The following is a 13,387-nucleotide window of genomic DNA, read 5'->3' as shown; positions in this document are numbered from 1 at the left end:
CAGAGTGCCCTGGTTGGTAGCACCAACCACGCAGAGAGAGACCATGTCTCACCAACGGCTTTCACCAGGAACATTTTCCAGTGCTTATTTCCAAACACTGGCTGGCTGGGTAACAGTTGTGTGTTGTTGTTGTTGTTGCGGTTATTATTATTATTACTATTATTATTATTATTACTACAGCTACTACTTCTAATACTGCTACTAAGTGATTACAAAGGAGGATTGATTCTTAAAGAAGCTGCAAACTGTGCAGCTCCCCTTCCAGCTCTTTATCTATATATCGCTATTCTTTTGTTTAAGGAGAGCTTTCTCTAAACAAACCTCGCACAAAAGGTTTCAGTAATTAGTGATGGATTCAGGCAATATAGCCATTCAAATATTGCTGTCCTCTGATCTGGAATGAGCTGATCAAACACCAGCAAGCTAATTATTTCAGACACTGTACAGTAATCACTAAGCCCAAATGCGAACATTTACAACGAAAACAGGTATTATTTTGTGCATTGGAAGACAGTCTCATGATCTCCATATATCGAAGCTAGTATGTATAATGCATAAGCTTTCCAAAGCAACCTTAACTACTGGTGCCCACTGCCACAAGGTATCGGTGTGGACCTGTTCAGCATTTCAAAATAATAAGCAGGCTAGTGTACTTACTCTCAAACTCAAAGAAACAGCAGTTTTCATTTGAAATATAATTTGTGAAAAAGTACATGAGGAATGCAGCAGTATATGTATTTCTTGGATAATCAGTGCTAAGCTCTGCTCTCAATGAAATAAATGGCTAGTTTTGTGCTGTCTCAGGGGGACCAGGCTCCTGCCTATACTAAGTGGGAACATACAGCTCTGTTTTGCATTTCTCCTTACCTCATCTCCCTTACCTTAAAAATAGCGAAAATACTTTTCAAATGACCGATCCAAGTTCATTCACCTCATCATCTATCTGCCTTGAAATAGTCAAGGACTCCTTTAGAAAAATATTTCAAATAATGCCAGAGTCGCTAGGGGTTTTTCTCCCCCCAGTTCAACCTCAAACTAGACATACAATGAATCTGACCACAGTACTTTCTATTTAGGATAAATTATTCTGGCTTTTTTTTTTTTTTTTTTTTTTTAATCAAACAAATCTCTCTCAAAGCTTCACTTCCTTGGACAGGCAAGTGAGCAGGTGATACAAATGGCATGAAAGTAAATGCTGCTTTGTAACAGGGGATGGTACTTTCCTGCACAGCATGCTGAGGCTACTAAGATGCTTCACAGAATGACAGCCTGTGGTCTCAATCCAACAAGTCCTACTCAAATGAGTAGCCTTTACTCACATCTGAAAGAGTGCTGAATTTAATAGGATTGAAGGGGTACAAACTAGCCATGAAAACAAGCACTTCCAAGGGTGAAACATGAAAGACTGAAAATAACAACAGATAAATATTTTGTAATATATCCTTGTACTGGACAAATGGACATTGCCTCCGTATTTCACAAGTGCAGTTTCTAACATCCCTTTCAGCAGTACTTACTGATATGAAAGCACGAAGGCACTGTATTTATTGTTGTTTTTGAAGTGTAAGTCCTCACTGAATTCAACAGGGAGTAAAGCTTAAAAGCATTCTACATGAAAGGCTTTTTTTCTTCTTTGTTAAAACTCGGTCACTTTATGAATAACAGAAATCTATACCAGAATTTAATAATTACTTCAGAATATTAAAAATGCTAAATGCTAAAATATCAAGCTACAAATTAATTTTGTTTTTTTAATCACAGAATACATCTATTTCAGGAAAATATAGAATTTTTCCATATTTATTTATGCTTTATAGCTTGTTTTCATTTTCTGATATATTACAAAGTAGTTGAATCCATTACGTAGTGAAGAATTTAAACTTTTTTCTTTAAATTTTCCTGAAGAGAAATAATAATTTTTGTTATTATAGTGAGGATGTGATACAGTAAAAATTTTCAAGGACTTTGGCAGAATTAAGCAAGCACTTGCTTAATCTTATGGACATGGGTTGAATTTTGCAGTTCTTAGTTACACAATAGGTGTTGAATAGGAGTTTTGTCAAGCAGTCAGGATCTCAGCCACTAATAACCTCTCAGTTATTTTCTTTTTCTCATTAGTAGTCTAACAGCTAACGGACTAATCTGAAGCTGCTATGGGATGCAAGATGAATTACAGCACATCAAGCTTCCCCTATGAAAACAGGTGAAAAATGTCCAGCAGCATCTCTCAGATGGTACCTGGGGTGAGCTCCTGAGGAGGTACCAGCCCACAGAGCCACAGTGGCTCCAGCAGTGCTGGCACTTCACACCACCGAGGTCTGGCCCTAAAATTAGCCCATAGAAATTCAAACGAAGGCATTTTGAGAAAGGCACTTTGGGGTGGTGATACCTGAAGCCAGTTCAGGTGCTCTGGTGACTCAGCGGAGCGGGGTGCAAGGGGTTGATGCCAGCAGACTTTGCTCTGTGTCCCTAACCAAGTGCACCCACCAAACAAACACTTTTCAGGCAGGAGCAAGGAGGATGGCATTGGCCTACTTTCTCACTGCCCAAGGGGAAGGGAGACAGCTCAAAGGGTGCCATGGGTCCTTTAGTCACCATTTGGAAATGTGCAGAGTCGAGAAAAAATTGTCACTTCTGACTACACATGCAGAGGATTTGCAAACCTGACTTCACTTGTTCTGAATTTTTATTGCCGGCATAGATCTTTCTCCTCCGTTCGAGAGGAGAGCTTCCTGCATGATGAGAAGGGAAAATGCAACAAATGGATGCTTCAAAAATGTTGCTATCTACTTTTGTGAAACAGACTGAAATTAAGCATCACATGCTAGTCAGGTTAATTCTTAAAATGTATGCTGCTTATTAAATGCCCCCTTTCTTAGGATTAACTGCATCCAGTCTGGAAAAAGCCCCAACCAAATACTGTGTTTCATTTTTGCTCCAGAATCTTTTCATTTTGTCCCATCTTAAATCAGTTCTAGTTCCACACAAGTAAATTACCTGAAAAGGGTCTTTTCAATTATATTAAATAAGGACAGTTACAATAAAATTATCTCTGATTACTCAGTATTTTGTTTTTCTGTTACTCTGTGTCATGGAATCCTCAAATTATGTGTGATTCATAGGACACTTGGGTAAAATCAAGAAAGAGAATCAGCGTTTCCTTAGGCTTGCACATATTTTAAATTTCTGATACCTTCCTCAAGCATTCAAACAAAATTGCCTTGTAAAGGAATCCAACAAATGTTGGAGTAAAGTATTTTCTGAAGCTTCTTTTTAGACTATACACAATAATACAAATGAAAGCATGAAAGAGTGTTGTACAAATTACTGTTATTTCTACATCCGGAGCTCTATAATTGAGAATTAATATTTTCTAAATGTTAGTAATTTCTTTCAGAAAGATAAAACCACTGAGAAGCAGTGTAGAAAATGTGAAGAATTTTCAGAAAAAAATGCGTATGTTAGCATCAGCTAAAGCTAAAATGTCTGCTAACTATGAAGACAGATGTGTAAAATGCTCTCACATGCAAGTCCAATAATCATTTCAAAGTGCAGCTCACAGCATTTTGTATATTTAAACAAGCATTATTATAAACAAAACTCTGAGCCTAGTGCACTGATATAGGACAATTATTTATCATCAGAATACTTGTTTTTCCCCAAGCACAGATTAAATAAGGTTGGAACATATACTAATAAACCCACAAATTTGTTTTAAAATTATATTAACTTGGAAACAGTAGCCTTGAAGCAACATATTGATCCTGGAGAAGAACAGTACTACTTTTTCCTTAGTTCTATCATCTCTTACAATTGACAGAGCTGTTAAAGAAAGTTTTCTTAAATTGTTAGAACACGTTTATTTTCTTGCAAATTAATTCTTTTTAACTCTTTATGATAGCTTTGAATCCCATAAAGAAAGATGAATTATCACATACTGAGCCCAAGCTGTGAAACAGGAGGAGACAAATAGAGACCCCTACTGTGTTTAACAATGGAGAAGAAATTCCAGACTCAAAAGAAAAATTTTCTGTCCTTTTTCTCAGCCCACAAAAGCTGCTAGTATGGCTTTGAACAGTGGAGGGCACTCTTGCTATGCAAAACCCGGCGCTGACCTGGCACACTCGGTCTGATCTATTCAGTAGCCTGAATCTCAGAATTTGTTAAGTAACAGCCACCTGTGGCACAGGCACTAACTGTACTCTGGTTAAAACATTTGCAGTTTCTAATCTGTGCGGTGAAGCACTTCACTATATCAAACACTGGCGCCTTTCTCTGTGGACGCAGATGTGGAACAGATGCAAGCTTCACAAATTCTTTGTAATATCTGTGCAAGAGATCATACTAAATAAGACCTGTGCTATATTTTTCAAAGCCATATAAACAGCTATTCGGTTGGCTGTTATGGCATGTGTACATTAATTTCAGGTTGTGCAGAATTCGTGTACAAATAATGCGGGAGTCTGTAGGAATTAAGTTTATTTGGAATGCATTGAGTTTTATTGGGAATCCTAAAAAACAATAAAATCGAGGTCAGTGCTTCTAACACAGCTGATATGAAAAAAAACTGAAAACCCAAACCAAATAAACTAGAAGAAAGGAGAACCATAGAGATTTTTCATTGCTTTCCTTGAAAAGTGTATCATTAAATACATCTTAAACTAAACAATTCTTAACACCCTGCATGAATAATGAAGCCAATCGCTGTCTGAACAAGCACAGAAAAGCAGACAAATTTGGTTTTGGAGGCTTGCAAGATGATGAGCCGATGTGAGGACCCAATCCTGCACCTCCTAAGCATCTTAAAAGTGAACTTACGAGTTCTGGGCTCAATGACACTGCTCCTCTGAGTAAAATTTCTCACAACCAGGAGCACTTGAAAGAGCAAACCTGGAGCGATTCAATGCCAGTTGTGCAGCTCAGTCATTTTGGTCTTTCACCATTCCATATACTGCAGTATTGTCCAGGATAGCAAAGTCATAGCGATCTAGACAAATCCTTTAGCTTTCATCATTTCCAGCTTTGAGGACATTAGTGCATCAACAAATTCGTAAATAAAAACTATCAAATGGCACCAGGAGAAGGGGTCTCCTGAAATGCTGAATGACGAGTCAGTTTTGGTTATCTGGAACAAAAATATGGCAGCACCTGCAGGGTTAATTAAGCAGTTCAAGATGCTGGGCTTCACAAAAGGAAACCTTTTTCCTACTTTAAGGACTGTAAACACTTGTGCTGAACTAGATGGGCATTTGATAAGCTGTACAGCTGTAGCAAACTCCGAGGGATCTCTAGTTAACACTCAAATTCAGTGTTAACACTTAACAGAACAGTGGTAAGCCGTGCTGCCAAGGTCAACTGCACAGATGTACTAATTGTATTATGAGCTTGACATCTAGTGGCCACCCCTGGCAGGGCAAAGCAGGCAAAGGTTAAATCAGCAAGCCTTGTCAAAGCACTTCTAACTACCCACCCTCAGGGAGAGGAGGCCTGGGGAAGCTTTCTGGCACTCCGCGGTCCCACCTTCTGGCCGGCATTCCCCGGCGGAGCTCCCGTGGAGCGTCACAGCGCGACCCATCCGCGCAGCGCCCACCTGCGCCCCCGCGCCCACCCCGGCCCGCGGCCCCGCGGCTGCTGCGGGGGGTCAGCAGCCTGCCCGAGCACTCCGGTGTGCCTCCCTCTCTGGCTCCGAAGTTTGGAAGCGTTTTCCGTGGTTTTTTTGCAACCAGTGATAGGTTTCAGATTTTTGAGGGGGAGTGGTGAAACTGGGGGTTGCGGGGGGGGGGGGGGAACACACCACACACGCTGGTATTAGAAAGTGGCAATAAGAATTTCAGAAGGGCTTTTTGTAAAGAATTAGCTTACACGATAATAATAAATATTGTTCAAGTATGCTCACTTTTTGCACCCTAACTACAGCAAGGAAATAGTAAAGCCCCCTCTCTCTAATTCTCTTTTCACTTTTCAACTTAAAAGAAACATATTTTTTAAATGTGTTGCATTATGGTTTTCTATCACCCTTACAAACAATTGTCTTTCTGGCTTTCATGGTTTTGAAGGGTATTTCCTTGATAAGAAGAAATGTTTCCAAGGTCTAACAACACTATAACTGAACCAGCTCCTAAAAGTACATTTTGGCCTAAATTCCGTTTTTTGTATTAATGAAGAACCTTCACTACATTTAGTGGGAAATTTTAAGAGCGTAAAGGAAACAGGATTTACATTGATATATAAAATTCAATATGAATGTACTGCTAGAACTAGATTTACTAGTGCTTCCTCTGGAAAAAAAATATAGACAATAACTCTCATTTTACAAAAACAATATAATGAAAGAAATTATTTTTATATGCTTTATTACAGAAACTGTGTCAGTACTTAACTATTTTGATGTCATGCCAGACCAGGTTTATTATCAGCAAAAGTGATTGACTCATGTCCTGACTGCTGGATAGTTAATAGATATGCTTGTCTATGTTTGGCAGACAACAAATCAAATGAAGGAGAGATATCAGGAAAATCTTCCCAGGACTCAGACTATTTTTCAGATGGCAGACTATTTTTCAGATGGCAATAATATTATCTTTATTAATTAGTTTATTTTTACTCTTTTTCTAATGCCACATGTTTTTTGAATTGTAACTTTTCCTCTATCTTAGGCAAGGAAAAGTAATTTTCAACAGCTAAATGTATGCATATAAATAGTGTAATTACACAGAACTTAAACAAACACCTTTCAAAATTTCCTCTCTCTCAGTCTGAAAAAAGTGCCTTAAAGTTTACCTCAGGAGATGGTAAGACTTCAGGACCAGTATCACCAGATAAAATCTGACCCAGTTTTGTCTACTTCCATTGTTATACACACATCAGCAAATCGGCCAATTGCTGTAGTTTCCTTATTATTCCAAATATTTTTCTATGGCTAACACAGTTCAGTGCAGAGTATTTTTAAAATTATACAAACACAGATGTTACGGAGTTTGAATGTGAAGTCTCTACTGTAATGGCAAAAGTATTTATATAAAAAGTTTCAATTAACATTTCCAGTCAAAGGGACAATTTATAGCTATACTTATTTGTTCTTTATCTTTCAAAACAAAAAGCCTTCTCTTACACTTGCCTCAGAACAAACATTCACAAAAATCACCTAAGTTTTATGTTTACTGACAGCTGCTTGTGACTTCTCAACTTTTAAATGCAACAGTGTCTAAGCAACAGAGAATAACCTCAATTTCATAGGAGAAATGTCCTCCTAAAATGTGTTTTAATGCTCCCTATATGCAGATGGAGTGACCACACTCACATGAGGCGGGCTGCTACACACTGAACTGTGTCTTTGCTGTAGCTGAGCTTGTGTGTACATACTCCAGAAGAATACTGAGTGCAGTCACCAAACTGCCCAAAACTGCACAGCCCAATCCCACTTTACCAAGATGAAACAGATCAATTAGTTTAGACTATGTTGTATGTACTGAAGGAAGAGTGGGAGGAAAAAGAGGTCCAGTATTTTAAAAAATGACTGCAAAAGGCACATTAGAAAGCTCTCTTTGCGCAGTTCACTACAAGGTATCCCTTCTACCTCAGGCTAAACAATGATACATCTTTGCCAGAAACTTCACATGAAGAAGTCCAAAGCATCATTTATGACCACTCTTACCAGAACCTCATTTGCACACTCTAAGAATAACTTTTCAGGACTACAAAAAAACCCGAAAAAAACAAAACACCAACCAAAATGAAAAAAAAACCCCAAACCCCCACAAACAAACAAAAATATTCTTATTATCCCTACCTTTAAAATACAAATGCTATGTCCATGGTTCATTTTAAAATTAGTTGGAGTCGAAGCATGTGCATTGTATCTACAATTCTGATTCATTTGTAATCTGTTGAATTAGGCAAGTGTATTAGAAATGTAATTCCAGCTATTACAATGCGTTACATTTACTGAGAAACTGAGATTATTGTATTCTACAGGCAGTCATCTGAGTCCTTCTGCTGCTGCTTTTAAATGATTTCCAGCAGATCTTCTCATTTAGCAACCTCAAATCATGTTTTTTTTTTTTAAATACGTGTTTTTTGCTCACTCTTCTACACTGCAGTTTTTCAAGAAATAGATCATCAGCAGCTGTTTGTTAATATTTATTTTCAAAATTATTTTAAAATATATTTTTTAGCATTTCACTTTTGACAATTTCAAACGATTTGGAGTGTATATGTGTAGTTGATGACATGCTAATTATCTTCAGATTTCCAACAGTTTCTCACCATCATGACAATGTCCTGTCTGAATGCAGTTGTGTTATGCTGTAGCCCATGCTGACTATAAAATTATTTGTTTAGATTCTAAAATGTTTGTGATAATGTTAGCATGAAAGTTCTGCTGTGACCAGTCAACTTAAAACCCGGCCTAATGTTTGTCTTCCTTCCTGCACCCCAAACTGCCAGGCTTCTCTCTGTTGCTGTGAATGTCTCTTCACTGTAAGGATTACATTTATGGGACATTAATTTTTAAATGCTTCATTCTATAAAACCGATTTTGAGGTGATATTAAACATGATTTCATTAAATAAATAATAAGCTTTGTTTGTATAGTCTTGCGTTGTTTGGAGACAAACAGCAAAATGAGTGAAAAGGCTACACATATGAAATAATACTGCTTAACCAGTTTGCTTTCTTAAAATGACAAATATTCTTGCGCTGTGTGAACTATTTTTGTCCTGTTGCAAAATATACTCAGGAACTGTAGCAATATCTTGATCACAGCTGTGAACAGAAACGAAGAACACTGACTTGGCAAGAAGTGTTCTAATTCATGAGATTTGGAGCTCTCATTATTTCTGGCCTATAAAATTGCTTTCAAGTATGGCAATCGTTAGGCTTCCTAATATAACATGTAAATGATTTACATTACACTAATGTGCACTAGATAGCCCTCTGCTCCTGTAGCCTGTCTCCACCTTGTTCACATTTCTCAAATGAAAGTGCAAACCCAACTTTAGCTTGTTAATTGTTAACTATCAAGGGTTTCACTCTATTAATTAAAATATGTTTTAATAAAAGGAAACATAGCACATTTTGATAACAGCCTTCTAAGGCTGAAAAGTATTTACATTGTTGCATTTTAGGGCTGCTGTGAAAGCCGATTTTGTGCTATTCAGGGACCACAATAATAACGCTTTAAAATTCCTCACTGGGATGCAATGTAGTCCTTTTGATGGAAAGACTGTCTTTCTCATTCGGCAGAAATAAATCCATTCATTTGATCATGTAGTCATTGAGGGCAATACAAAACAAACCAAGTGTGAGAAATTCTATGTGATGAAGTAAACAAAACAAAACCCCCCCAAAAAGGGGAAAAAAAAAAACATTTCCATGACAAAAAGATTCTTTGTCCTTAATCTACCCACCATATGCAAGCGTTTCTTTTTAGCATATCTCTTGTTCTAATCTCGGGTGACATGGCTACATAGATAAGATTCACAAAACAAAACAAAAACCTAGTTTAACAATTTTTTTTCAATTTATTAACTCACCAGGAGTGTCATAATGAAGTAGTGGGATTTTATTTTTCTGTATTGAAATGAATTCAGAACATGTAAAAGTTTGTAATGCTAATGATAAATTCTTAGACCTAGAGCCCAACCCAACAGAGATGGGCTCAACAAATCTTGCTTCCATAGTAAAATACTAATTCTCCTCTGCTTGTCTATATTAATTTATTTTACACGACCACAGTTTCCTAAGGAAAAAAAAAATTGATAATGCACTGCTTTGCTCCTCCACTGTGACAGAAGGAAGCATTTCTCTATGCGCCTCTTATTGTCAACACCCAAGTGGGTTTTCCTGGAACAGTGGCAGGAGCCCCCTTAGCAGCTCTGGTCAGCGTGGGACTTGCTCCCTGCCTCCCCAAATACCCTGGGAAGGAGCAGGAGGCTTAACAATTTGCCAGTCTGACAGATGTTTTAACCTGATGAAGTGGATTCGTGCTGCCTTAAGCTTCAGGGCTGCAAAGTTCAGATACAATAGTCAAAATCCTCCCCAGGCTTCAACTTTGCTGCCTTTCTCTCCTCACAGATGCAACTTAAGAGTAATTACAGTTTTAAAGCAGGAGAAGGATTTTTTTGTTTTCCTTTTCGAAGGGAGAAAGAGGAGATAATACAGTGGAGCAAGGGGCCTACACAGAAAGCTGAAAACATTGGGGATCCCGCTTGGTTATGTGAGAAACTAAGACAGCAGTGGCCTCTATGCAAAGAGGAAAAGAAAAACTTTCAAGTGGAAGCTCTCAACTTCGTCCAGGAGAAGAGAGAATGGGCCGTGGTGTGCCTTTGCACACTGCAGTGCCAGGGACTACTTAGGAAATTAAAACTAATTAAAAAAAAAAAAAAAAAGGAAAAAGGAAGACGAAAACCCTGCAGCCCTGTTCCCGAAAAGAAAATTACAGCAAAGTGGAAATAAAGCGGGATTACAGTCCAAATCTCTCCAGCTTTGGACACTTGTTCACTAGCAGCCTGGCAGCCCAGATGCATAAAAGCAAGTGTGCGTGTGCCTGCGTGTGGCGAGGAAGCGAGGAATGGCGGATGGGCTAGAAAATAACCCTTCCCCACTTCCTACAGCCGGCGCGACAGAGGCTGGTGGCGGTGGTGGCACTCCGTGCCACCTACCACTGATAATAATTACAGTCGCAGCAGAGCCAGGAGAAGGGGGGAAGGCAGCGCAGGGGGCAAGGCGAAAAGCTGCTGTTCAATCCTCTCGAAAATAATGAAACCAACTCCGCTGGCCCCGCGCACCCGAGTGGCCCTGCCCGCTCCTGCCTGGGTCCCCCCCGGTCCCCCGGGGCAACGCGCGGAGCGGCCGGGGCAGCCCTCGGAGCCTGCGCGGGCGACCCGGGGCGACGAGGGCATCCCCAGGCAGCGGCCGCGTGGGGCTGCCCCGGGGCCCGGCAGCCCATGGCCCGCGGGACATCCCGCAGCCCCGGGCAGGGCACCCCGGCCCCGGCCGCCCCAACATTCCTGCCAGTGGGGCGAGGCGAACATGGCTTCTGTCCACTCCGAGCCTCCGCCGGGAGGGAGCAAGAGGGAGAGAAAGGGTGTACCAAATAACACAGAGAGAAGGAGCGCAGCGGAGAGGAGGAGGAGGCGGCAGGCGCTGCTCCGGGGCGCCCGTTCCTGCAGCTGCTCGAGCCCGGGTGAGTGGGGAGGGAGGGCCGAGCCCCGAGCCCCGCCGCCGAGCCCAGCCGCGATCAAAGCGCTGGGGAGGCCGGGAGGTTGCTGCTGGGAGGGCTGGTTAGGCAGGGGGTGGGCTGCAGAAACTTGGCTAAACTGAGAACTTCTCAGTTCCGCTGCCTCTTCCCCCGGCTGCTCTAATTCCCATTCTCCCGCTGCAGAGTAATTGCGCTCCCATGTTCACCATCACCATAAATTCACCTATCTCCATCCGAAACACGCTCACAAAAAGAGAGAGAGAGAGAAGGAGAAAGAGGCGCCGGGAGCCCTTACCGTGCTCAGAAACTACCTCTGCTTGCAGCTCTTCGTCCGATTTGAGATGCTGGGGTTTCGCTTGCTTTCGACGAGACATGCTGCTAACTGAGCCGTCTTGACTCTGCTTTTTGCAGAGGCATCAGCGACGTGGAGGTGGAAAGGAGGGGGGAAGGAATTGGGAACGAAGGAAGGGGACTCGGGGGCTGGAAATAACTGTTCACAAATAAAAGTCGAGTTGCAAAACAAACCAAACAAACAACAGAAAAGGCAACCAACACCCCGGAGGGGAAGAAAAAAAAAAAAAGAAAAAAAAAAGAAAAAAAAAAAAAAAAAGGCAATTCTAACCAGCCAGCCAAACTGGGAGTGAGTGAGTGAGTGCGCGGGTGAGCGGGTGAGCGAGCGGGGGATGAGCCGGGCGGGGTGTGCGCGGGGCGGCGGGGTGTGCGCGGGGCGGCGGGCTGGGGCGGCTGCGCGCAGCGCGCATGGGGCTCAGTAATTATGATTGTGAATAATGCATGGCGATTAATGGTGCTGGGGGCGAGCGCGGATTGGCGCGGCTCCAGCGGACTCAGGCTGCATATGTAAATGAAGGACGGGGCTCCGCAATTAGCCGCTTCGCTCCGCCAAATGATGCGTCTCCCCGGCACCGGCAGCGCCGCCTGCGAGAGGCACCGACCGCGTCGGTGGCGGCGGCAGCGGCAGCAGCGGCGGCAGCAGCGAAACACACACGCACCACGCAGGAGGGAATCTGTTTTGCACACACTTTACACAACATATGTGCAAGGTTCACTTGTTGGAAAAGGTCACGATCTTCGCTTTTCTGTCTGTCGTGCTTTCTTCCCCCCCCGTCTCTCAGTTTCTTTTGCTCTGCTTTCTGCTCTCTTTGCTTTATTTTTTTTCTTTTCCCTTTTCTTTCTTCACATCACTCTGCGTCCTCTGCTCTCTCGGTCTCTCTTTCCCCAGAAGTTGAGCTGCAAAGCATCTGATTTATGTGTGTGTGTGAGTAATTTCTTCCCAGGAGGAAAAGAAACTTTTGTGTATGCCTTTTCTTTTTTCCTTTTCTTTTCGGTGTGATTTCTCTTTCGGCGTTGTACTGCTTTTTCCCCTTGATCTTCACATGCTTCTCTTTAGCTCTTCCTCCATCCTGTCTCCTTTTCCGTCGCTCTTTCTATCTCCCCTTCCCGGCTGACTTTTGTTCTCTCCGCTCTCGAAAGCGTACGCACGCACACGCAGAAGACCTTGGGCAGTTTTGTCTTTCACCTCTCCTTCCTTCTTCTTTGTCTTGCAGCTTCTTTCTCCAAGCAGAGACTCCCCGTTGGTGGTGGTGGTCACTTCCTGTTGTCCATTGGTAGGAAGTTTTTTTTCTTTCTCCCTCTCTCTCTCAGGTTGTAATGACTTTTTGTGACACTCCTCACCCTTCTGCCCACCCACCCCCCTGGCTCAGCCGTGTGTCCTGTTAGCTAATGACAGAGGGCTCGCGTGTGCGCCGATGAGCAAGTCCTTGGTCTCCAGCAAATAGTATGGATCGTCTCCCAGTTTTGGGGGGTGGGGGTAGCTGTTGTTGTTGTCGCGGGTGATTCCCCCTCCCCTGCCTTGCCTCGTTCTCAGCGGCGCCGCCAGCTGCTCCCTGAGCGGCAGCCCCGCCGGTCGCTGCCTCTGCTCCGAGCCGAGGAGCGCGGCGCGTACCGCGGCCGCTCTTGATTTCGGGCAGATAAACTTTCAAGTTTGGGAGCGGAGCGGGTCACACGGCAGCTCCTCCTACTCTCCTCCTCCTCCTCCGCCTCCCGTGCCGCGCTGCCGGGGCTGCAGCCGGGGCTGCCCCCAGCCCCGCAGCCCGATCCTCTCCCCGCCGCTGCCGAGCCTCCCTCTCCGCACGCACTTTCCCAACAGAGGCTTTTCTCCCAGGCCCC

At 42.6% G+C, this 13,387-nt stretch overlaps 1 protein-coding gene across 2 annotated transcripts in view; it reads right to left on the bottom strand.

The window, feature by feature from the left end:
- The window catches only part of SALL3 (spalt like transcription factor 3), a 27,116-nt gene extending 13,736 nt beyond the window's left edge, over positions 1–13,380 (bottom strand). For both annotated transcript variants that reach the window (XM_032101806.1, XM_032101814.1), the window contains exon 1: positions 11,496–13,380. In XM_032101806.1, coding sequence (XP_031957697.1) covers positions 11,496–11,574 — 79 coding nt within the window. In that variant the 5' untranslated portion in view covers positions 11,575–13,380. The remainder of the gene's footprint in view (positions 1–11,495) is intronic.
- Positions 13,381–13,387: the final 7 nt, after the last annotated feature.

This window comes from Corvus moneduloides, chromosome 1, assembly GCF_009650955.1.
Source record: "Corvus moneduloides isolate bCorMon1 chromosome 1, bCorMon1.pri, whole genome shotgun sequence".
NCBI classification, from domain to species: domain Eukaryota; kingdom Metazoa; phylum Chordata; class Aves; order Passeriformes; family Corvidae; genus Corvus; species Corvus moneduloides.
This window is presented reverse-complemented; position numbering and strand designations above follow the sequence as displayed.